At 42.5% G+C, this 25,029-nt stretch overlaps 1 protein-coding gene and 1 long non-coding RNA gene across 2 annotated transcripts in view; one reads left to right on the forward strand and one right to left on the reverse strand.

Annotated features, from left to right (window-relative positions):
• Positions 1 to 1,293: 1,293 nt before the first annotated feature.
• Positions 1,294 to 7,427, reverse strand: LOC118907576 (uncharacterized). The gene is made up of 2 exons (XR_005022872.2): positions 6,196 to 7,427; positions 1,294 to 5,157 (listed from the first exon to the last, which is right to left on the reverse strand). It is a non-coding gene; the product is annotated as an uncharacterized LOC118907576 (long non-coding RNA).
• Positions 7,428 to 7,466: 39 nt separating this feature from the next.
• Positions 7,467 to 25,029, forward strand: part of SNTB1 (syntrophin beta 1) — a 227,767-nt gene continuing 210,204 nt past the window's right edge. Inside the window, exon 1 of the mRNA XM_036876299.2 lies at positions 7,467 to 8,374. Coding sequence (XP_036732194.1) covers positions 7,804 to 8,374 — 571 coding nt within the window. The 5' untranslated portion in view covers positions 7,467 to 7,803. The remainder of the gene's footprint in view (positions 8,375 to 25,029) is intronic.

Genomic DNA, 25,029 nt, shown 5'->3' on the forward strand with positions numbered 1-25,029 from the left:
TTCAGTTGTTAACTTATTTTGACAGTACAAAGACTACACCAGCAATCTTCCTTAAGGAAAAAATAATAGATACTTCACATTTTATTTATGTGTAAATTATTAGACTTGAAATAGTATTGCATAAAATAAAATGGAAATTGATTTGATGGATACAAAACTATGAGTCTTTTTTAAATTCTCAGTATCCTGTAATCCTTACTGCCAATAAATAAAAATCAGGAAAGTTAACACTTGAGATTTGTGAGATGTACATAACGTTACTAAAGTGAATATTTAAAAATTAACAATATTCTAGTGAATTGCCTTATTTTTACAATGTGATTGCTTTTTCATATCTAAAATCATGAGGTTTAGAGTAATAATTTATTTGTATTATTTGATGTAATCAGTCATTGACCTTCAAATAGAAAAATAATAGCTTTAGCCTTGAAAAGATTTCAGAACTCACTGATTATAGTGGACTTTATGGGACAGAATGTAAGTTCACTCTAAGTAGGTTCTATTGAGCAAAATAAAATTCCCTCTTAAAAAAAATAAGAAAAAGAAGGAAAGAAAAAAATGAAATCTCCAACAATCCCAAAATGAACTGATCAGTTGCTTGACTTCATGGAAAGAAAATGAATGGACATAAACTCTTTTTGCATTCTTGCAAAAATAGGACTCGCTTGCTCTGACTAATCTAAAGCTGCTTTTACTGGGGGGCATTGGTGTTGGGGACACTCAGAAGAATGGTCATTTTTTTTTAACCTTTCAGAAATCCTGTGGGTGAGAGCTTAAAACACAGCAATGTTAAGGCTGCTAAAGACTCACTCTCTGCAAGAGAGGTTCAGCCTCCTGGGGGCTTCCCTTTAAAAACAATTTTAAAGGCTCTCATTCAGAGGAGCACAGATGTAAAATCTAAGTTTCAGTCAACTGAAGCCTAAAATGTGGCGAAGATGGCAGGGTGACCTAGAGGCAAAGGGACATGATGGGAAGTTTGTCAAACTCGAGTCTGAGTTCCTATCCTTCTCTCCGTATTGATGTGACCTTGAATGGCTTTCTACAGAGTTGATTGAATATTGCACAGAACATAAAATGGCCTTTTGTGAGCACTTTCAAATATTAGTTCTGATTCTCTTTTGTGTTTATGTGTAATAGTGACAGCCGCCATGAACTGGTATGCTTACTGTTTTCCAGACCACTGCCCCTCAACCTGAATTCCTGTTTTCCCCTGCTTTTAAGGTGACTCCAGTCCTTTTCCAAAATTTTATTTTATTTATTTTATATTTTATTATTTTATTTTATTATTTAATTTTAATTTTATTTTTCACGTTTTATGCTCCTGGGGTCATTCTGGTGAAAAACGTCATTTAGTTGTTCCTGGACCAGCTCATTGGCTTCCAACAAACGCCGAGGCACCCAGGCGGGAGTCAGTCCCCACCGGGTCGCCCAGCCCACACGCCCAACGCTCCCGCCGCCTTTGGCCACACTTTTTTTTTAATAAGACAATTTAAAATTATTTTTATTTTAAAGATTAAAGCATCCTCATTGACAGTTCAGCAACAGTCCTTGTTTACACTAGAGCAGGGGTCCTTATCACTTGGTTTGGCCCAGCCCTCTTTGCTGCCTGCTTCTGGTAAATACATCCCTTTCTTTTGGTGAATTGCTTATCATCCCCATTCCAGCCATGGGGCTATTTTGGTGGCTGCCCATCATGGTATCTATGGCTACCAGTGTGGACATGTGATTCAGGCTGGGCCATCCATCTGAGCTCTTTCTTCCTTTGGATGTTTTTTCTTAAGTGAGATGAAGAGAAGCTGAGCTGGGCACCGTGAATCTTGGAGCTGCCCGTGGCCATGGTTGGGCCTTGTGCGGTCTGAAAGACTGAGGTATGCTAGTATCCACTCCGGCTGTGCATGAGGCTAGCCTTTCTCTTGCCGTTGGCAGGTTGGTTATGTGAACTCATGTGCTTCCCATTTGGTGTCTTTAGTGTCAGTTGGGAGTCTAGCATTTGCAGCCAAGCATTCTGGTATTAATACTATTTTTTCATCAGATCCCTGTCTTATTTCTTTCCCGAATCCATCTGAGCTGATCAATCCCTTGCTCAATGAAGATAATCTGCACATCCTTTTGTTCCTGCCTCTGGCCCAGTTGTTTTCCCTGCTAGGAATGTTTGTCCTGTCTTACCTCATTCTCTAAAGCCTCACTTCCTTAAATCACTCAAAACCTACCTCTTCCATGAAACTTGGTTTGTCCTCCACAAGTTCAAGAGAGTATTTCTTTAGCTTAACATCTGAAGTTTAGATTCTAAAACCTGAAAATCACCCGATATTATTTACTAATTGGGTATTCATCCTTGCTATGTATCTACCCAATTAGAATAAAAATTTCAAGCTCAACTTAAGTATAGAACTAAAGGGACTAGTTTCAAATTACAAACCCTGTGTGGGGCGGAATACGTTGAAGTTTCTTTCCTTAAAGATACTCATGCCTGACTGATGGTAATAGAGGAATGCATTACAATGGAAAATGAGACAGAGTTTATGCCATTCCAAGTGTCTAGATTGTTAGGGGTTTTGGGGAAGGGACAGAAAGTAATTTGAAGAAAGTGTTGGAGTTTGCTAAATGATAAACAATGGAAAACCATAAGCATTCCATGATCTAGAAACATAAAAAATGTCACTAGAACCTTTGAGAGATTTCTGGAGCAAAGAAGATCACGCTGTAGCCAGGTAGTGCAGTAGGGTGGAGATGTGGTATTTGAGAAATAGCCCAAGTTTAAGCTAGAGTTAGGGAATAGAAGGGATAGATGGGAAATCAATATAGGATCAAAGAGGGTCTTCACATAGCCACAGCGATGGACTGAGAGTTCAGTGCAGAGAGTTAACAGGGAGATTATCTAGGGGAAACTGTTACAGCACGAGGGAGTAAATTGGGTGATGAACGAAAGTGGGCTTTCAGGGTGTGTGGCAGAGTACAAGAGGAAGTTTCTCATGAATCAGGGGAGTGTATATGAGAATGATTCAAAAAAAAGAAGGTGGACGTGTAAAAAAGAGTTAGAGTTTCCCTCACATATAGACAGACCTCTGATTCCAAAGGGTTTGAAAGTAATTTAATAACAAACCTCTTTTGGAATTTGAAGGGGAAACTAGCAAGATCCTGAAATAGTTACTTGAAATTTGATGTCTTTTTCATTTAAAATTATTTTTAAGATGCCTATGGAAGAAACTCTGGTTTCTTATTCCTCCTCCCCCTTGCACCAAGGCATCCCATATGCCTATTTAGGCCAACTTGCTCAAGTTCCCCATATGTGGGAGGATATCTTGCCTATTAGGATTTCAACATGTGTTTACTATGGAATCTAACCTGTCATTCTACAGTTCTGAAGAAGAGTCAAATGTGTATTACCTCAGGAAAAATGACTTACATTGACATCACAGATATTAAAAGACTGGTATAAGATTTATTTGAAGAGCAGGTTGTTAGGGAAGGGAAGTAGAGGGAGTACAACTCATAAGAGAAGGTGGAAGATAAACACCTAAATACTTTAAATTCTGCCTTGGGCTAGTCTTGCTCCTGAAAAAGTCCTTACCACAGCAATCTGAACGCAGTGAGCAACCAGATAATTCTCACCTGACTGGCTGGCTGGCTCCAAGTCTGGCTGGTGGTCTATCTAGTTTACCAAGGACCCGCCCAGGTACATGCAACAGAGGGTGTTTGCTAACCTTTTTAGAATTGATGATGCCCCTGTTAGCCAAATTGGGAACACCAGAGGAGAAAGACCCTGCCCAGCCTTCTGTTCATGTGCCATCCCTGGTCTCAGTGCTTCATCTTTAAAATGAGAATCCTTAACCCAGCATCGTGATTTGGAGCCCGGAGGCTGGCTGCTTCACACTCAGCACTGTGGCTGCCCCGTTCTCCCTGTGTACTCTTTGTGAACATGCCTATGTCTATCTTCCTCTCTTAATCATCTTTGCAGCCTTGGTGGGGAGGGGGGCCTGCTTCCAGCATTTTCTCAGTTCTTTACAAAAGCAGGTCCTCAAGGAGCGTTCAGTCCCACGTGTATTTCTGTGGCTAGGACTCACCTTAGGAATGTTGCATTTCAAGGACCCCTCCTGCTCCTCTCTCCTTCTGTTCTCTAATTTTCCCACAGGTATCAAGGAGCTGTTTCCTCTTTCTCCCTCTTCACCTTGTACGCACGTAAATCTATTCGCCTTGTATCCTCACAAAAGCTTTCCTTAACCGCCACCTCTCCCATTGTCCCTGGCCCCTAGTCACTATTGACCCCGTCCTCCATTCTTCTCTTCTTAGCATTTACTTCTCCAACAAACTGTCTTATGTGTTTGTAGTCTTTCTCCACCACCATCCTATCACCCACTACAATGTCAGCTTCACAGGGCGCATCTGTGCTAGTTTATCTGCTCCCGTATCCCAGCACCTACAGCAGTGCCTGGGACCTAGCAGGTGCACAAAAACCTTTTTCCAATGACTGGATGAGCACAGCTCTGTCTGCCACTTGCAGCTGCCTGCTGCCAGATCCTCAGCTTGGTGGAGTTGAAGGTTGTGTGACCTGCTCTTGCAAACCTGAGTCCACCAAACTTGTGTAGGAAAAGGTACATCCCACAGGAAAGGGGCACACAAGAGGATCCCAGTTTTGGCTGAATGGGAAATGGAAGTCAATAGTTTAGGACAAAAGGAGGAAATAGAACATGGGACAGAGCTAAGCAAAAAAAAAAAACCTGGTTTAAAACAAAATAGGGAGGGGAGCTCCAGGTGTAATTTCTGGAATATTTAGGTTGGACTGGTAGGCATAATTATTCAGTTGCAGCTTTCCACAAACACACTCTGTGGCCTTGGGTCCATCATTGCTAAACTCTGAGCTTCCAATGTCAAACTTAAAAAATGAGGAAGCTGGATGTCTTTACAGCCCTTTCCAGTGGCCCTTCTTTAAAAGAGGAGTCCCAGGACAGTATGATCTGTCCTAATGGTAAGTGTTAGGGATTAGAGTGCAGGAATCCCAAGTCCCACCTAGACCTAAGAAATGAGATAAGTAAGGCTTACCTTGGAGTGTCAGCATTACTAATCAGAGCCCAGATATGCAGAGCTGTCTGAGGTATAAGATAAGGTTTCTAGGCCAGTAAGTCCTTGACAGTCACCAGTTTCACTATGTTAACATGTCTAAAGAAAAAAAAAGTGTCAATTAGGGGAGGGCAGAGTGTTCTCTAACCTTGGAAAGACAGAGAGGCCAGAGGCAAAGGCTGGCTCTGCCTTGTCATAGGCATCTAGGAGAAGGGCCTTCACCCTCTGTGCTCCCCTCCCAGTGGAAAGGCTGGCCTCAGAGTGAGGTAACATGCAGCTAGTGGGCTCTGAGTATTTTCAGGAGAGTGCAGGACAATGGTTAAGAATCCAGTCTCCATAGCTAGCTTTAAATCCTGACTCTGTCATTTACTGGCCATGTGACCTGGGCAAAGTATTCAACTTGTATCTCTACTTTTTCACCTGTGAAATGGGAGTGATAATAATAGTAAATATTCCCAAGAATTGCCAGGAGGACAGAGTAAAGCACTTAGAATGGGGTTGTTATAATTCCATTGGCAAAACCATTTCCTGCTAGTATGCATGTCTCAGACCTAATGATATTAGAAATTTGTCTCCCTTCTGTTGACGCTTTCAAAGAGCAACCTATTCCTTCCCATGTAGGTTTGCTTACACAGAAAAAAAAAATGTGTTTATCACAGGGATTCTGAGGAATTTCCATCCTAAAGCTTGTAACATCTTATGGCAAATTGATAAATTACTCCTAGTATACCTGGGACTCACAGATTGCTTGACCACAGAGACAAGATACAGGTGTGAAGCAAATGGAGAACTTTGGTGCAGGGACAGGTGCTTGTTGAAATCTAAATCGCCACACTGGCATTCTGGTGCCTATCTCCCCCATGTGCGTTTGGGTTTGCACACGGACACTCAGGCTCTGATTTCCATGCAAAGTGATATGCATGAATCTGCAGCCTCTAAAGAAGAGGTCAGGCCCAGCTGGCTTTCCCACCTACTGTGGTACACCCACGTCAGCTCCCTGTCTGATCCTGCAGCTGCTCTCCCTGCCGTGGGTACCTTTATATGACAGAATACTGAGCTTTTGGAAAATGGTGGGTTAAAAGTACAGGAAAGACAGGAGCTGCAAACAGAAACACTGATCCAAGGGTGCCCACTGACCTGCCTGCAGTGACTTACCCTCCTCAAAAAACCAAATGTTTTCATTTCATTCTAGGACCCTGGTTTTCAGGCATTCATCTGGGCTTTCAGTCATTCTCAGTGAAAAGTATGAGTCATTCTGGAAGGGTTAGAGAACGTTCAGTGATGATTCCCACATCAGTTGGAATCTGTTCAGTAAGATTTCTTTCCTCCTGACACCTTGCTGTGTTGGGTTAACCTTTAGGAATTAACCGATTTGTGAGTTTTCTTCTGTTTTGTTATTGAGAGGGGAAAGAGCTGAAAGGCGAGGTGCATGGGAAGCATAATACACTTAAAGAGGTCTATGAAAAATGGTGGGTGGATAACCTGAGGGGTTCAAGGACCAGGAGGACTCAGGGCGGCTCAGCTTTGTCATGGGTTCTGCTAGCATTTTCTAGACTGGCCTGGGAAGGTAACTCACGATTATATTGCTCCCCTGGAAACATGCAACTCGAGCTCCAAGTTAGTAACTTCTAAAGGAACTTTTAAGATATGATCCATTGAAACTGAGTTCTTAAAAATCTTCTTATATTGGATCTTGGGAAAAAAGAAAAAGTCCCAGGAAGCACTGGGGAAAAAACAGATAAGTCAGAAGCACAGACATATCATGCGTTGGAGCTAGAACGTGTGTCCCCGAGGTCTGGGGCAGGCAGTGACCTCCCGAAGACCCTGGCAGGACAGACACCTCTTCAGAGCCGCGGCAGAAAGATGCCTTGCATTTAAAGAAAGGAGTTTTGGGCTCTAGGGTTACGCTGACGTCTGTCTCTGGTTTCCTGGGACAGCCTCCCCTCCTGACTCTCAGAGAGCCCTGGGCCTCGGTCTGAGTCCACCAGAGAGTTCTTACGCCACGGAGAGACCGCCGGTAGGAACTCAGCAGGGGAAGCCAAGCCTTGGTGTGAGGAAGCCAGAGTGAGGAGACCTGGATCTAGACACCCCGTGGGGTTAGGCCTGAGGGACATTCAACGGGGGGTGTGAAAGGCAAGGGGGCTCCCGAGTATGAGTGAGGGGCCCAAGGCAGGCCGCCCCGACCCAGCAGGGGGGCGGTGTGGGCGCCGGCCGAGAAGGGCGTGGAGCAGAGCGGGCTGGGGCGGGCTGGGGAGAAGGCGCTAGGGGAGCTGCCCCCGCGGCGACGCGCGCTCCGCGGAGGGGGGCGGCCAGGGGCTGGGCCGGCGCGCGGCGGCCGCCGAGGCTGCGGCGGCTGGAACAGGTGAGCGGCGGCCGGGCGCTCGGTCCCCGCCCTTCCCCGCGCGAGTGTCTCCTCCTTCCGACGCTCCCCGGCCGCGCCGCGGCCCCCCTTGGTTCGGGGTTTTGCAACCGGCAGCTGGCCTTTTTTCCTCCCCTGTTTCTGTCTCTCCTTCTTCTTTTAGGTTGCTCCACCCCGCCCAGGATCAGGCGAGGGGAACCAGCCGGGCTGCGGCGGGCAACTCGCGCCCGGCGCGCCCGCGAACTCCGGGAGCCGAGCCCCGCGCCCAGCCTGCTCCCAGAGAGGCGCGCTGTCCTCGCTCCCCCAGGCCCCGCGTCCTCCCCCAGCAACCCTTCCCCACTTTTCCCCCTTTTGCAATCACATGGCATTTTAAGAATGCCGGAAAGATGGCGGTAGCGGCGGCGGCGGCAGCGGCGGGGCCAGCCGGCGGGGGAGGCGGCCGGGCGCAGCGGAGCGGGCTGCTGGAAGTTTTGGTGCGGGATCGCTGGCACAAAGTTCTGGTGAACTTGAGCGAGGACGCCCTGGTTCTGAGCTGCGAGGAGGGCGCTGCGGCGTACAACGGCATCGGGACCGCTACCAATGGCTCGTTCTGCAGGGGCGCTGGAGCCGGGCACCCGGGGGCCGGGGGCGCGCAGCCTCCGGACTCGCCTGCCGGGGTCCGCACCGCCTTCACTGACCTGCCCGAGCAGGTGCCCGAGTCCATCTCAAACCAGAAGCGTGGCGTGAAGGTGCTGAAGCAGGAGCTGGGCGGGTTGGGCATCAGCATCAAGGGGGGCAAGGAGAACAAGATGCCCATCCTTATCAGCAAGATCTTCAAGGGGCTGGCGGCAGACCAGACCCAAGCCCTGTACGTGGGCGACGCCATCCTGTCTGTGAACGGAGCCGACCTGCGGGACGCCACCCACGACGAGGCGGTGCAGGCGCTGAAGCGCGCTGGCAAGGAGGTGCTGCTGGAAGGTAAGGGGTTAACGCCGCGCGCGGCGCACACACACCCACCCTCCGGCTCCCGCGGCCTCACACCCACCCGCCTTCACACCCCAGGAGGCCGGGGTGTGTGGGTGGCATGGAGTTATGACAACTCTTACACACCTGGGGGCAACTTGTACCCACCCTAGAGTCGTTACAGGCTCGGACCCAGCAGGGGTGTGTGAAAGGTTAGGCGAGCGTGGTTTCTTGAGCTCCTGCTGTGCGCCAAGCACGGGTCGAATGCTTCCTTTACGTTGCCTCATTTTTACCTGCGGATATCCAAGTGTAGCACAGAGGCTGAGACGTCCCCCTGGAAATGAAAGGCAGCCGTCCACGTTACCCAGCGAACTCCTTGACTAATCGCAACTCTGATAATCAGTTTTCTGCTTTGGCACAAGTTTCCCTTTACAAGCCTGGACAACCCAGCCAAAAGGGTTGAATACTAAAGGGGCCAGAGAGGGGTGGCAATGTTTGAATGTCCGAACCCCCGACCAGCCTTCCCGACTTCTCTCCGTTCAGTTTGGAAACTGGGGTTGTAGCTGGGGCCTCGTGCCAAGGGCCGGGAAGTATGTTGCAGCTCTAGGCAGAAGTTCGCTTCTGGTGCCAGGTGTTTGGCCGGTCAGTCTGGATTCCAGGTTGCTCTGGGTGGAGGGCTGGTGAAGGGCTTTCCTGCCTGCTTTTTCCAGGGATTTTTCCGGAGTGGTGTGGAAACAACTTTGCTTTGTCAACAGTTTCCACTATGTATGAGGCACCTTAGAAAGTACTCTCTTGAGAGCTACTGTCCCGGTCCCCTAATGATCGGGTATGAGTAGAATAGGTAGCAAGGTTTTTGTCCCCTTTTGTGGTTAGGTGGTGTGTGTGAGGGAGAAGGACAGTAGGGTATTAAGTGGATAATGCCTTCTCATTTCCCATTACGGCTGTTTTTCACTTGATATCTACCTCTCTGCCCCTTAGCTTGCTTTGTGTATACTTCTGTCAGCACTAATGTCATGCAATTATTTTGTCTATTTACCTGGCTTCCCCATAAGTGTATATTGAGTGCTGAGTGAATTAATAAACCAGAATGTTTCAACTGAGACCTTGTAAACTGGTGGTTGATTTAAGTCCTAAATTAAGGACTTGTCAATTTCCTGCTCACCAGCTGTGGTGCTGGTGTGTGAAACTGAGAAAGTTCAAAGTTAGGAAACCAAGTTTTGTTACATGTGACAGCTGATGCGATTCTCTGGTACATGATGGCCCACCTCCTGGCCTGGAATGCAGTGGGTTTTTCCCCCTTTATTTGTCTAGAGGATTTGTGATGTCTTCATATTTAATTGCTACCCTGGATCCAGAAAATGGGAGGCTATTTGCTTTGGCTTGATGATTAACATAAGTAAATAGAAAAAAGTTTTCTTGACTCAAGTATGTGTTGGTTCCTGTGACAAGGGGCAGGTGAGATCTGGGGCAAGTGTAGTTTGGACTATAAACAGCTGGACACCTGCTCAGCTTGCAATATTTACCATAAAATATCAGGGAGGATAAAAGGCAGATCATTTTATCTCAAGGCACTACTCTTCTTTACGTCTCTTCTTGGTTTCACTTTAATGTGAAACTTGAAAAGTTTTTTAAAAAGCCTCTTAAAATGTAATGACTTAGCAAGGAAGTAAAATATATCTTTCACCCAAAAAGAGAAGAAATGGTGACTCCCTGTAGTGAAAACTACACACACACACACACACATCAAGCAGTTATGTCTTCATTGATGCAGCAACTGAAAAGTGAGTTTTGTAAAAACCTCTAACATGACATTCTTACAACTGGGTTGTCCTGTATTGCAGGCAGGACCTCTGGGGGAGGAAGACCTGAGGGACTACTAGACACAAACCACTTAGGCTTGGGGTAGCAGTCTTATTCCCAACCTGAGTTTTCAGAAATTGACTACTATAGAGAATTATCCTAATAGAGAAGCAAGTGGAGTACCCCCCTGCCAACCCCTCACGCGCCCTGCAAAACAGTGTCTCTTAATTCTGAAGCGAAATGTTGGTCCTAAGTGTGGTGGGAGTGATCATATACCATCAAATCAAGTATCACACATCTCGTCTTTTGCAGCGAGGCCTAGTACCTGGATTCTCCACTGAAGGGTCGCATTACCACCATTGGAAGGGCTTTTTAAAATCACAAACACCCTGGCTCATATTCTGAGATGCAGTCTTTATCCAAAATTTCTACAAAGGAATGGTCTTGTAGGTGTAATCTGGTTGGACAAGAGGGCTGAAAGACATGTTTATATGGCAAATACACTTTTTAAATGGAGATTAGTCCCTCAACCATTGCCAATGCATACCCCTTACAGGGAATGCGCCCTCTAGTGGAGAGTCGCTTACCTCTACTGGTGTCGCTACCTCAACATTGAATTGTAGTGTTCAACACCAAGTTTCATGCCTGTGTTCAAGCTGTGAATTCTGCCCCAGAATTATCTTAACGTCCTTGAGCCCCAGTGTCTTCTTAAAAATAGGAATAGAGAAACTGGCTGACCATGCTTACTTTACAGGACTGCTGTATGGAAAAGCACTCTGAGAAGTTAAAACTTAAAAAGGCGTGTATCAAATGCCTGCTATGATTAGTTATTTTTACAATTCAAATGCAGTGAAGATGAAATTGGCCTCTTAAGGGATAATCCTTTCCTCTTCCTTTACTAGAGTTTATATTCTTATTTTTATTCTACTTTTTTTTGTTACTATAAAATTGTAATGTTAGAAGGCCACTCCTCTGGGGAAACAGAGTCATCACAATAGCTAACATTTCTTGAACAACTCAAGTGCCATACATTACTTGCATTTGTTCATGTGACACTTTCAGTAACTCCATGAGGCTAGTACTATTGTTCATTTCACTGATGAGAAAACTAAAGTTTACAGATGGTAGGTTATTTGCTCAAAGTAACATAGCTAGGAGACTTCCAGGTCTCTATGGCTTATGACTTAAAAGTTCATACTTGTAACCTCTGGGTGAAATTGATATTCTGAGCTGTTCCTTCAACTACATAGTTCATCAGTGGAAGCTTCATCAGTTATTGGGCTCAAGATGTTCTGCCCTGCTCCTCAAATATGCTGAAGTGCTTGGGACAACTTTGAACAGGAAACAGCAGTTTTGTAGGCTACTCAAAAGGAAGGGACAGGAAAGGGGACTGAGTCTTAAGACCCTAATGCACAAGTATTAGGAGCCTAAATCTCCACAAGCAAGGAGACTAAATTGTAATTCAAACTTAAATAGTGAATAAATGGTGCCAAGTTAGTGTTTAACCAAAGATAAGAACAGAAGTCTTCACACTTTGACCCATTTCCCATTTTAGGGAGTGGGAGCAGGAACCCTGCTTTCAGCCATGCAGACATTGAACCCCATAATTCCCAGGGCGCCATTCAGGTAGACTACAGTGTGAATGGCGCCCCCTGGAGTTGTGCAGGGCACACCTGCATAAATATCCTTAGTAGCTCTGGGCTGGAGGAGGGAGGAGATTTTTGTCCTTAGATTAATAGTAAAACAGTAATTTGAAATATATCAACTTTTTGTCCTTGAAGTTACAATAACATTAGTTTCTCTATAACTATGTTGAGATCAAGGAGTGTAGCATGCTCTGGTAGTCTCATATTGGGATGTGGAAGTTGGGGTAGACTGATCACCTCTGGGTCCAAAAGGCCGCCTATGGAACTGGAGGGGAAAGAGTGAAAACACAAAGGTGAAAGTCAGAGAGGGCTGTTGATGTCAGCCCTGCCCATCAAAGCTCGTCCTCTGTCCCACTCCCAGGAGTGCCTGGCCATTGAGATCATGTAAAATGACACTTTCACAATCACTTGCTCCAGTGGTGGAAGCGGGGATGGTGTGGCTGGGAGCTGGGGTCCAAGGGAAGGGAGAGTGATTTTGCTGGCATAGAATTGCAGGATTAGAAGAGAATTTGAATTTTAAAGAATTTTACTTAATTTAGATGTTCAGATTTTAAAGAATACCCAAGAACTCTGGAATTAAAGTCTTGAAACTTGGGCTGTTATCTTTCAACTAACACTTTTTTAACAGAATGCTTTGTCTAGTTGGGCCTTGATTTTCTTGAATGAGAAACTAGGAAGCTGGGTTAAGCCATCTCTAACCTTTTACACTTCAAATCCTATAAATTCAGACCTGACACACTTTTAATAACAAATCCAGTACCCCTTTATTATGAAACAAATTTCATAAATAATATAACCTAACTCTATACTTAGAAATCTATATAAAACTTTATTATTACATTAATAAAATGGAGATGTGAAGTTGTTTAAAAAAAACTATTTCAATGGATAAATGCTTGGTACAGCCACACCAGAGGTCATGATGCAGGAGGCAGATGCTAGGACCTGTATGTAAAATTACCATCAACGTGTAGCTACAAATGAAGATGGTGGGGGAGGGGGTGGTATCCTTTGGGATCTGGAAAAGTCTTTCCCAGTGGCAGACTACCTCCGAGGCTGCAAGAGGCCCAGGAGCCCTGGCTGCTGTCACTGAACGCTTGTGCCCACCACTCCCCTTGACCTCTACAATGCCTCCATAAGTACCCCAACTGGTATGGAGGAGGGGATCTATAAGAACCAGTGTCCTATAAGAATGCAAATTTTATTTTACCATTTTATCTAGTCATCCCCAATGATCCAAGGTTTTGGGTTCACTTCCTGGAGTTTTAGCTACCCAGGGTCAGTGGCTGCCATCTGGAAACATACTGATGGATTGTCAAAAGTCACTAGTAACCTAACGCCACACCACAACGCCTCTGTCATCACCTCACTCCTTCTCATCGCACATCATCACAAGAAGAATGAGTGCAGGACAATAAGGTATTTTTGAGAGAGAGAGAGAAACCACATTCATATCACTTTTATTGCAGTATATTGTTACAATTGTTCTATTTTAGTATTAGTTTTTGTAGTTAATCTCTTACTTAGTTTAAAAATTAAACTTTTATCATGGGTATGTGCTATAGTAAAATACATAATTCATAAGGTTTAGCATTATCTGAAGTTACAGGCAACCACTGGGGGTCTTGGAATCTATCTTCTGTGGATAAGGGAGCACCGTTGTAATGCCTGACCTTTTGCAAACTTTTTTATATGTAATGATAGGTTATCACTTTTTTGTGATATACTATATATAATAACATTATATTATATACAGCACTTATATATATCACTTATACATGTATATAAAAGTTAGCTTGTGCCAGATGCTGTTCTGTGCACTTTCAATCACTTTATTCTCCCAATAACCCAGTGCTATCAGTATGTCTATTTTACAGACAAGAACACTGAGGTACAGATTATTTGAGTCAATTGCCAAAGACACACAGTGAGTAGGCACTGAGGCCTGACAGCTTCTGTTCCTCATTAACAGCTTTGTGAGATACGCAGATGTGGGACACTTGTCCTCAGTTTGCCTATTAGGAAAGCGAAGCTTCAAGAGGGGGAATGACTTGTCTTAATTAGGCCCTCTCCTTTCTTGTCTGGCATATTAGTGTCCTACTGCTGCTGTAACAAATTACCAGAAACCTTAGTAAATGAAAACACAAAGTTGTTATCTTACAGTTTCTTAAAGCCAGATGTCTGATAACAGAGGTCATCAAGCTAAAATCAAGGTGTCTGATTGCATTCCTTTCTGGAGGGTTGCATTCCTTTCTGGAGGCCCTAGGAGAGAATCTATTCCCTTGCCTTTCTGGAAGCTTCTAGAGAACATTCATATGCCTTGGCTCATGGCTCCCTTCCATTTTCACACTTGAATCTTCCTCACTTGGAAACATTCCAATCTCTATTCTGCCTTCTCTTATATTTTTAAGGACCTTGTGATTACACTGGCCACAACCAGATAAACCAGGCTAATCTCCCTATTTTAAAATCAGTTGAGTAGCAACCTTAATTCACTTTGCCCTCATTTCTCTTTGCCATGTAAGATAACATATTCTCAGGATATAGAGACCAGGATGTGGGCTTTTGGGGGTGGGATGCTTTTCTGCCCACCACATCTAGTTTGCTGAAGTTGTCATGGTAGAGTTCCCAAGTAGTATTTCAAGAATATACTGAGCCACAGTGAACAACCACTTCCTGTATCATTGCAAAGGAATTCCTCATTCATTCATTCATTTATTTAGCCATCTAGGAGGTAATTTATTGAGTGTCTTCTGTGTGCCACATACCACGGGCACTGCCCTCAAGACACAATATTCTAGTGACAGACACAGACACATAATGCCTGTCCATACAGGCAACTGCAGGATAGGGTAAAAAGTGCTGTATCAGGGGCATTATGGGATGCTGTGATAACCTGAAGGGGATCTGGCCCATTCTTGGACAGCCACAAAAGAGCTTGGGCATCAGCTGTAGTTCAGTGTGGCTAAGCAGACAGCATGTGACCTTCAGAACTTGCTGAGGGTCAGGAATGAAAAAAAACAGAGAATTGAGCAGGGACCAAGACTTAGAGGTCTTGGGGCAGAGTTGGATTTCATCCTCAGGGTAAAATGTTTTTAAGCAGGGAAATGTCATGCTCAGTTTCATATTTCAAGAAGACACCTCTCTAGAGGCATGCTTCTAGCATGGGGTTGGCAGGGCTCTAGAGAAATGACCCAGCTGCCTGCACCTTCCCCACAGCACTGGTATTCTGACACTTGACCCTGAATTATGCTTAGGAACACCTTTCCAAGCAAGGCTTAGCTATGTAAAATGGCTTCCCTCACATTATGAGTTTGTCACCAACTCGAGCCTCTGTGGATGGTTGGACTGGTGTGATGATCCCCCTCTGGTACAGGAGGAAATGGAAGGGACAGATGGGTGACTGGTCTGAGGTTGCCTTGTAAGTGAGGCAGCTGGACGTCAGATTAGCTAAAGCTCCATCAAGCCCTTCCTGCTACATGCTGCACAAATCAAGATATTGTGCAGTGGACAGAAAGAGGTCTAAGAGGGATGAGGCAAGGCCTCTGCTGGCAGGGGGTTCACAGGAATTAAGGAGGGAGGGCATTTGTGGCTGATGATGAAGGGCTTGAGATGAGGAATACAAATAGTGTGATTTGTACCCCGGCATTATAGCTAAGTACTTGGCCCACATTAGGCTTTTCACATGTGTTAGAAAAAAAAACAAAACAGAAGGACAGACTGAAGGGAGGTGGGAGGGAAGGAATGAGGGAGGGAGAAAGGGAAGAAGGGGGGAAGAACTGAAGAAAAGGAAGGGAGGGAAAGAAAGAAATTCGGGTATTTAGTGACCCTTTTTGATGACTCCTGTCCTCCAGCACTCCATGGAGAGGAAATCTGGCATCTGTTAATGAGAACTAGACTTGGTTTTGTAGAGAAAAGAGATGAAGAGGAGGCTTTATAGCTCTAGGAAGCACTTACTTATAGACCAGTCTTGAAAAGACAGTCGACGAAAGAGGAGCCAGACACGATTTTAAAAGTTACGGGAAAATGTAATTATCCTTTTAATGTTGTATTTATAACCACCTTTCTTTTGCCCCCTGTGGCTCAGGGGCCTACAAGTCTGAATATGTAAGAACACTTTCTACCTGAGGAGATGAAAACTCTTTGCTTAGATATTTTAATTGTTTCTTTTTTAAGCTTATGTATCAGCCTGAGGATTCAGACCACCCTCCGTAAATGAAGCCGGTGGATCCTTCAATTCCTTCTTTCTGCTGGGGTGGGGAATGCTCTTCATGTTCAGCAGGGCATTGTAGCAGTCACCCCATGGAGTAGGTATTAAAAATAACTCCCAGCTCCACATTTGTGAAAGGCATCTGGCCGGAGCTACCAATGGTCTGTTTGGCGAAGGGAAATTATTCTCCGGCAGCTAGTGGCCTACTAAGAATTCTATTTCAAATGATGCATTTCAAAGCAGTTAGTGTTAAAGAAAAGCCAGAATTTCCCCTGCATTTATACCAAATGTGTTATATACCAAACCTCATTACCCACTTCACTGGCTTTCATCTGTAATAATGCTTGCCTTAAGCTCTGGCCTGCAGAGTGAGACTTAAGAGAAAATATGTAATACACACCACGAAGTCAGTGTCCTAACAGACCTGTGCAATTGAGCGCTCCTCCCAAAGTGTGTTAGGCAAGATGGAAAAGTTCATGATTAATAGTGTTATAGTGGAAATTAAAATGCTGACCCATGTTTTAGCTCAGTACTTTTTAAAACTACTCTTCCCTGTGCTTTGATGTGGGAACATTCTTAGCATGTAGGTAAATGTGGCAGCTCTAGCTAAAATTTGACTGGCGGCCGAGTATCACTGCAGTTCACATACTCAGCTTATTTGATTTCTGTTCAAGCTGCCATCCTTCCTGTCAAAATTTCTCTTTTGAAGCAGTGTAGTGCAGTGGCTTACAAGGTGGGTCTTGGATGTACTCTGTCTGGGCTTACATTCTTGTGCTGCCTCTTTTTTTAGCTGTGTGATCCTTGGCAGGTACTTAACTACAAGTCTCGGTTTCTTCATCAGTAGGTTCATTGTGAAGAGTAGAAGGATTATGTCTCTAAAGGGTTAGCTCATTGCCTGGAACATAACACTAAATAATTCCTAACTACGTAATATGTCACATCTCATGCTTAGCTAAATTATATTTTCAGTTAGAGGGTTCAGTCATGTAAGTTAAATGAAGGGTTCAATCATATGTTGTATAAAGCCTTTTGGGGGCACAAGGGACAGTTTGGGACTGTCCATGTTAGGGGACTGAAGGATGTAAGCAATGGCCTAAGAGACTTGTTAGAGGTGAACTATGATCCTGCAAGGTTATATACCTCATTGATGATTTTTAGTAGCATGCCATGTTTTCCATCCACCAAACCACAGTAGGCTGCTGTGGTTTTGGTGGACCAATGTGTGCCATGTCTTCAAAGGCTGGTATGCAGGAACATGCGGAAAAGTGTTTCATAAGGGGAAAGTGGTCAAATGAGGATTTCACCTACACAGCAAAATTCAAAATTCTTTGAAGAAGTTTCTAGTAATTCTAGGAATGTGGAGATCTTTTTAGCCAAAAGGAGCCCAAATGTTTCTTTTATTAAAAATCTGCATTATTTACCTAATTCTTACTAAGCTGGCCTTGTATTTTTGGTTTTATTCTATTGCTTGTACTGTATTTCCTGGGATCCAAGAGACTATCCAGTAGATGATATATTATTTTTCTTAAGTAAGAAACAAATGTCTAAGATGGGGAGTCTTAATATGATACCTGCTTGAAGGTGGAGCACTAAAGGGCTCTCCCTTCAATGCAGAGATAAATGAAATACAAACACATCATACAGGCAGGGGCAACAAAGGAACCCACGTGTTTCAAACTAGGTACTAGTAGAAGAAAAAACATCCCTTAAGATTTTGCATTGTACATCCATTCTAATAAATATTTAGGTCTGAATTTACAATGTCAGTGTGAGTGAAAAAAATACATAGGCAGGGAAGTGATCTCAGACCGGGAGGGCCCCTGGTAGGAGCAGTTGTAAGTACTCTTTGCAGGAACTCATCTTCCATCCAGGCCTCCAGTGATTTTAAGGCACATCCCCCAAATCTGAGATGATGAAATGTGAAAAAAATAGGCAGTTTGAATTGAGGAGATATGCTGTATAATAATTAAATAACTAGTGACTGAAATAATTTTTCTTTTAATGTTCGTAAGGTGAGACCTTGATGATGGATTGAAGCAAAGAATCTAAAGAGGGATAAGATGAAATTCCTGTTCTAAAATAGAACAGTCCAGAGGGGACTGATACAGAGTGATAAATTACATTTATATAATTTCAATAATAATAATAAAGTATAAAGGAGTCAATGCTGTCACGTAACTTATGGAATAGCTGAAGGGACTAAGGATAGCTGAAGGAGAAAGGAGTGCTTCACACAAGAAGTGACTTATCCAGTAGGGTTAAATAGGCAAAGTAAAATTTAAAATACAGGTAATTACTTGGCTTTTTGGGGTCCTGCATTTCAATTATTTTTTTCTGAAACATCATTTTGTCTGCAATGAAAATGAAGGTTAATGGCTTTTCTTTTTTGTTTACAATATCCATATATTGTCCTCGGTTCTCTGCTTCATTTTTAGAATTTGTCTAAATTAAAATAGTATATGCTTATAGTATTCCTTTGCTTACCTTTGCCCATACCTTCTCTCCTGTTTTCCAGAATATTAGAGTATATTTTAATTAATTTAATTTACTAATTTATATTTAAACCATTTTAATAGTATAGAAATATTATTTAGAATATTAGAATATAGTTACATATGTTGTTTATATATTATGTCTTCTAATATTCTAAATAATATGCTCTACTGCCATTTCTTGATGCATCAATTTTAGCTTTTATTGACTAAATTGGTCTGTGTTTATACAATTGTGATTATGTCAATATTGTTCCATTTTTCCATCCAAGTGATTTTCTATGATCGTATTTCTAACAGTTACTAAGAGCCTTTTTTTTCATTTGATTAGTTTTCTTATACCTATCTCAGTTTTTTTTTCTCAAATGGTATATTAGATCTGTCAAATTTCTAGCAATAATTTTTTTCCTATGGTCATCCATATCAAATAATCCACCCATGCTGTTTGTTTTTCTCCTGGAGCCCCGCCCCTCCGGACTGGTTCCCTTGGCCTGGTGCATGGCCGTCTTGCTCCTGCCGTCCTTGGCTTTCTCCTACGTGTGTGTCCCTGGGTCCTCTGTCACCTTCGCCTGTGGTTTTACTTCCTCATTTTGCTGGAGCACATTCTTCAGAGGCTTCCTGAGAAAGAATGTTTGGGAGGTAAATGTGTGAAAAGATCCTTAATCTCTTCTCTCACTAGGATGATATTTTTGGTATGAGAGTCTAAATAAATCAGCAGTCATTTAATCCAACAGTTCCTAGTAAGTCGTTTACCATTCTCATTCTCTTTTATGTGCAACCTGTTTCTTCCTTCTGGAAACTTTTAATACTTCTTTTTATCATTGATACTCTCAGTTGTGTATGGTGATTTGCCTTAGTGTGGGATTTTGTTAGTTTTCTAAGCACTTGGTGAGCACTAATAGGCTAAGTCCATGGTTCCCAAACTGTGTGCCAAGGTGCACTAGGGTGCTCATGAACTCACAAGGGTGCCGTGAAACATTTTAAAATTTCAGGGAAAACATAGCACCATCTGTTGGTTATCAGACAAACCATTAACTCAGGAGTTTCAACATTAGATCGCTACATTCCTTTAATGATGTCAGTATCTTTACAAAGCTGCATTTTCTTCAGCGGCTGGGACTAAAAATAAATAAATAACACAGGTGTCACCTAAATAAATAAATAACACACATACTTTGGGATAGGAAGTGAGGGAGTCAGTGTCCCATATGAATCTAAGGTTTGAGAAGTTGTATAATGCCTAATAGGTGCTAAATTTCTAGGACATCAAGATACACTACATTCTTGGACTTAACAACTTAAAAAACTGACTTGGTAGGTATTTCTTTGGGCCTAGAAGTGTCATAAAAAAAATAACTGAGACATTAAGGGTGCCATTTACTGAATAAATTGATACCTGTATTTGACAACTGTTCCACTTCAGTTCTGGGGCATTTTCTTGTATTAGTTCTTTGATAATTCCACTTCTCCATTTTCTTTGTTTTCTGTGTGTGGAAGTCTGATTAAATGGTTATTAGACCTGTGTATTGATACATAATAAACTGATTTTTGTTGGTGTGTTGTTTTTTTCTCCATTGTCCTTTGTTTTTTATTTTTGTTCTTTTTCATGGAGAGTGACTAGATTTTTATCTACAACTCTTATATTGTTTTTTTTTTCATTTCATTTGTCATATCGCCAAGTTCCAAGAACATTTTCTTGTTTTCATTGTTCATTTTTAAAATAGCATACTCTTGTTTTATGGATGTGATAACTTTGCTGATTTCTGAACAGATAAATAATAGCTTTTAAAGACCTTTTTTGCACCAGTATTGACTCAGATGTCTCCACATTCTTTCTCTCTGCTTAATTTCTCAGTGTGCTGTGCATATCTGATAGCTTCTTATATCTTGAGGTTTGTTCCATTTTTGTGTTTCCCTAGAGGCAGAACCTGGGATGAGGATCACAGTGTAAGAAGTTTATTTGGGATATAATCCCTGGAAATACTTGTAGTTGGGTAGGAATGTGAGATAGTGATGGAAATGAACCCATAAATGCCCCACTTTGAGTTGCTCTGCAGCTTAGTAAATGCCAATTGAGGGGTGAGGAGGTGGGGAAAACATATTCACCAATTCCCCACCCATCATTTTGTTAAAGGCTACTGCTGGGGGCATTGCCTCTCTGGTACTTTCTGGCTGGCATCTCTATGAGGATCAGGAGTCCTCCCCTGCCAAAAAGATGCCCTCAGGCAGAGAATTGCAGGTTTTCACTGTAAGCAGCCTTTTGCATGTAGAGTTGACTGCAGAGAGACATAGGGTGCTAACTTAGACTTCACATTTCCTAATTTAAAAATGCTCGGAGGAGATTGTGGTGAAAGATTCACTGTGCTCAGGTCCGGACATACTTCTACACCACATCTGTTGTAAAGGGTGGTTCAGACATGATCAAGATGGAGTATGTTATCCTTGGAAAGTCTCACAAGACAACTGTTTGGCCACCTGTACCTGATTTTTAATTTCTTTAATGTGTGGTTAGCCGAGAGTCTTGCCAATCCAGTTAATTGAGTGCAAAGTTCCTGTGAGTAGGTTATGCACAAATTAGATTAATTGAACTGAAGGGGAATATTGTGTTTCTCTACCTCAGTGCTATTGACATTTGGACTAGGTAAGCTCTAGGCATGAGCGAGATGGACAAACTAGCTTTGTGACCTTGGGCAGCAGCCTTATCTGCCTAGAATTCAGGTTTCTTATTGATAACATGGGGATAACAATAGTACTTTCTTTATAGGACTGATATGGGAGTTAAAAGAGTTAATACAGGACTGAATACCATGTCTAGTATGAAGAGTTCAAAGTGTATTGTTTATTATTCTGATATATTTGTCTTTTACCTCCAGAGTTTTTGATTCTAAGAGCAGGGCTCAGGTCTTTTCCGTCTTAAAACTTCAGTGAATGGAATAGAATTGACCCCCTGGCAGTTGTCTTTTGGTCATTAGCCATGGCCCTAACACAGCAGAACTGGGTAAAAGTAAGAAAGTAGTAGCTTTAGTTGGTATGATTTATTGACTGTAAAATAATGTACATGGCAGTGGGTCAACAGCTCAAGAGTGTCTCCCGGGCATAGGCCTTTATCATGGCAATGCCTGGTTGAAAGAGGGCCTGAATTAACTAAGCCAGCTATGCTCTTCTGATCCTCATTTTGAAAACTTAGACAACAGAATTTTGAAATAGATTTCTTGGTTTTCAAATATTTTAAACACTTTAAAATTTTTATTCAGGTACATTTTATTTTGAATCAAAACTCCTACCGCAAAATCATTATTTCTCATTTTGCCAAAACTTACTCGCACTTTGCCAGAAAATTCATCTTTGCCTCAGTAATTAAGACATGATAGGAAACCATGTTCCTAGTATGGTATGTTTATCAATCTGTAGCAGGGAAAAAGTATGAATGTAACTTTATAACTCTTCCAAGTACTCAATGAAGTTGTGTATTCTTTGAAAATGCCCATAAAACCTAGAAGAATTATCTGAAAGAAGAAACTTTTTAAAGAAGAAATCTGACACTGATTTGTAAAATCCCATTTTCACCTACTTATTTTTTTCACTGTTTATATTTATATATTGTGAGCATGCAGTGTAAAAACATGCATAGCAAATATACATTGGGAAAATTAGAAGTTTCCCTGATAGAGTTGCAGAGACAGTGAAAATGTACATGACTTTATATGACAGCTTTGCTGAATGAATGTTACAGAGAGTAAATGCTACACATTACACATATAATGAAGGAGGGTTTCTGAAAGTTGGGGATGATAAAGGGGTGCTTTTGCAGAGCCAGGGCCTGACCTGTAGGATAAAATATAGTTATGTGATGCAAATAATTTTCCTCAGTGTAAATATGTCCCAGATATCATTCTCGTCTGCCAGCGCCTACTTTCACACAGTGGAAAACAGCATGCTTGCCTTGCAGAGCAGCTACTAAGTCTTTTACCAGCTTTTTCCCACCAGGGTGGAATAATTGGCTCCCAGGCCCCAGGAGTCTCCCCCTTCACACATTCTTTCTGTCAGTTTTCATATTCAGACCTGCTTTCCCCAGTCTTTCTAACACTTTTACAGATTTATCCCCGATCAGTTGAAGAATGTGTCCCCTCCGAATCTGTATGTTCAAATTCTAACCCCTAGTACCTCAGGATGTGACATTTGGGAAAAGGCCATTGCAGAAGTAATTGGTTAATGTGAAGTCATAATGTAGTAGGGTAAGCCCTAGTCTCTATGACTTTTATCTTCATAAAAGGGAAATTTGGACACACACACACACATAGAATACACAGAATACCATATGAACCGGAAGCTGCAGTTGGCAGTGATGCGTCTGTAAGCTCAGCATCTCCAGAGGTTGCTGGGAAACTAACAGAAGTTGGAGGAGGCCGGAACTGATGCTCCCTCACAGCTCCCCGACAGAAGACCCCCACCCAGTCTTCAGGCACCTTGTTTTCAGACTTCTGGCCTCCAGAATTGTGAGAGAATAGATGTCTGTTGTTTAAAACCACCCAGTTTGTGGTATTTTGTTATGGTAGGTAGCCCTAGCAAAAAAATTACACCTCCTATGGGAGGTTTTGGAATAAATTTCATAAAAATTTGGCAAGGAGTTTAAGGAATGAGTGAGTAAGTAATTGACTTCTGGCACATTTGTTTTCTCTTTGTCAAGTGTCTAATGAGACCATCTGTCTTTATAAATTTCATATAAATTCCTTATCAGCTCTTGGTGTCTGAGGCAGCACAAAGAGGGCAGGGCTTGGTGGATGCTGACAGGCTGATCTGTGTTCACGAAATAGGTGGGGACCAGCTCTCTGTGACGATGCTTACAGCACTGCTAGATTTTGCTCTCCCGCATGTTAGTTCTTGCCAACTTGGGTGCAATTTCTCTACTTTCTGTATGAGTCAAAACCTGATATCTGTGCTTCCGAAATCATTACTGTAGTTCCTAAAATCTTCCCATGTAAGGTTGTAGGATAAAATACAGTTATTCGATAGAAATAATTTTCCTAAATATGTCCCAGGTCACACCTGGGACATACTTAACACTAAAAAAGTATGTGTTGTTTATCTGAAAGTCATATTTAGCTGGGCATCCTACATTTTTATTTACTAAAGCTGGCAACCCTATTTGCATGGCTTTTGAAATTGCGTCCTTGCAGCCAGCTAGTGCAAACTGGTGAGCACTAGAGATAGACTAGTCAGGGGTGGATCAGTGCAGGATGGATTTGTAAAGATAAAAAGTAAATCAAGAAGCTGCTCAGAAGGTGTGGCTCTTTGGAGAAGACAAGAGCAGCAGGTGGAACATGTAATTCCTTCTCTGAAGCTTTTGTTCTTTATCCCCAATTTTAGAGGGTCCAGAGTAGGGAGCAGCAACGGAGAAATGGAGACAATGGCAAAGAATAAGGTGACTGTGAATCTAGAATCAACATTGACTGAATTACTAGTCAAAACTAGTGTTACCAACATGAGTGGAAGTATTTTACCTGAAAAACCTAAGGACTGGTTGGCCTCTTGATGCTGTAGTTGTAAAACAAAGTGACAAGATAGGTATTAATAATGGCCCCCCCTTTATATAATTACTCTGCTCTTTTTCTAGCATATCATCATACATATTTTTACATATTCCAGTTTGTGTGTGTATATTCAGTATATAGTGTATGTGCCGCGTATTGTTCATTGTCTCTCTCCCCCTGTACAAAGCTGTATTCCCAATGCCTTAGAGGATTACTTGGAACTCAGTAAGCATGCAATAAATACTAGTCAAATGAATGAATGAATAGCTTTCTTTAAGTAACCTAAGGCTTTACAGAAGACCCTATATTTAGACAAAGAAAGGGCTTACCCTCTGAGGTTTCAGGGTGAAGTTCTGAGATATTTCTGCTCTTGCAAATTAACTTGGGCTGGTTGGGGCTGAGAGCGGTCATGCGGGAAGTACAGAGAGGGAAGATCTTTAAAAAAAATTTCCGGCATTCTGTTCTCAATTACTGAGTCATGTTAGACTTCAGAACATGGTATGGCAGTCTAAAGGATTTCTCGAGCTCTCTCGAGGTTCTTGCTAACTCGTAGTGAAGTTAACCTTCATACTGAATTCACTAGCTGTTGGCTTGTTCCTCCGGTTTGATTCATGAAGGGGGTCAGAGACACATGGAAGAAACTTCCATTTCCTGAATCTTACCCTGTTATTGTCCTAACTAAACCAGTTGCAGGATTTTTTCCTTCACATGGCATAAAAGTTTTTTTTATCACACTTGACCTCTATTAAAAATAAGTTGAACCATATATTTATCATTGAGAAAGACACTATGAGCTGGTCACACTTAACAAAAGTTCTTTCATGTGCTTCAAATAGCCCATATAGGAAGATGAAAAAATTAACTTCTTTTGTTCTTTGGGAGTAGCATTGAAATTCAGAGTAAATCTTTGATTGTGCACATGTTCTAGAACCCTGTAAATAGCATTTTTTTATCACCTTAGAAAAATACATATTTGACTAGTTGAAACAAT

This window comes from Manis pentadactyla, chromosome 3 (assembly GCF_030020395.1).
Source record: "Manis pentadactyla isolate mManPen7 chromosome 3, mManPen7.hap1, whole genome shotgun sequence".
NCBI lineage: Eukaryota > Metazoa > Chordata > Mammalia > Pholidota > Manidae > Manis > Manis pentadactyla.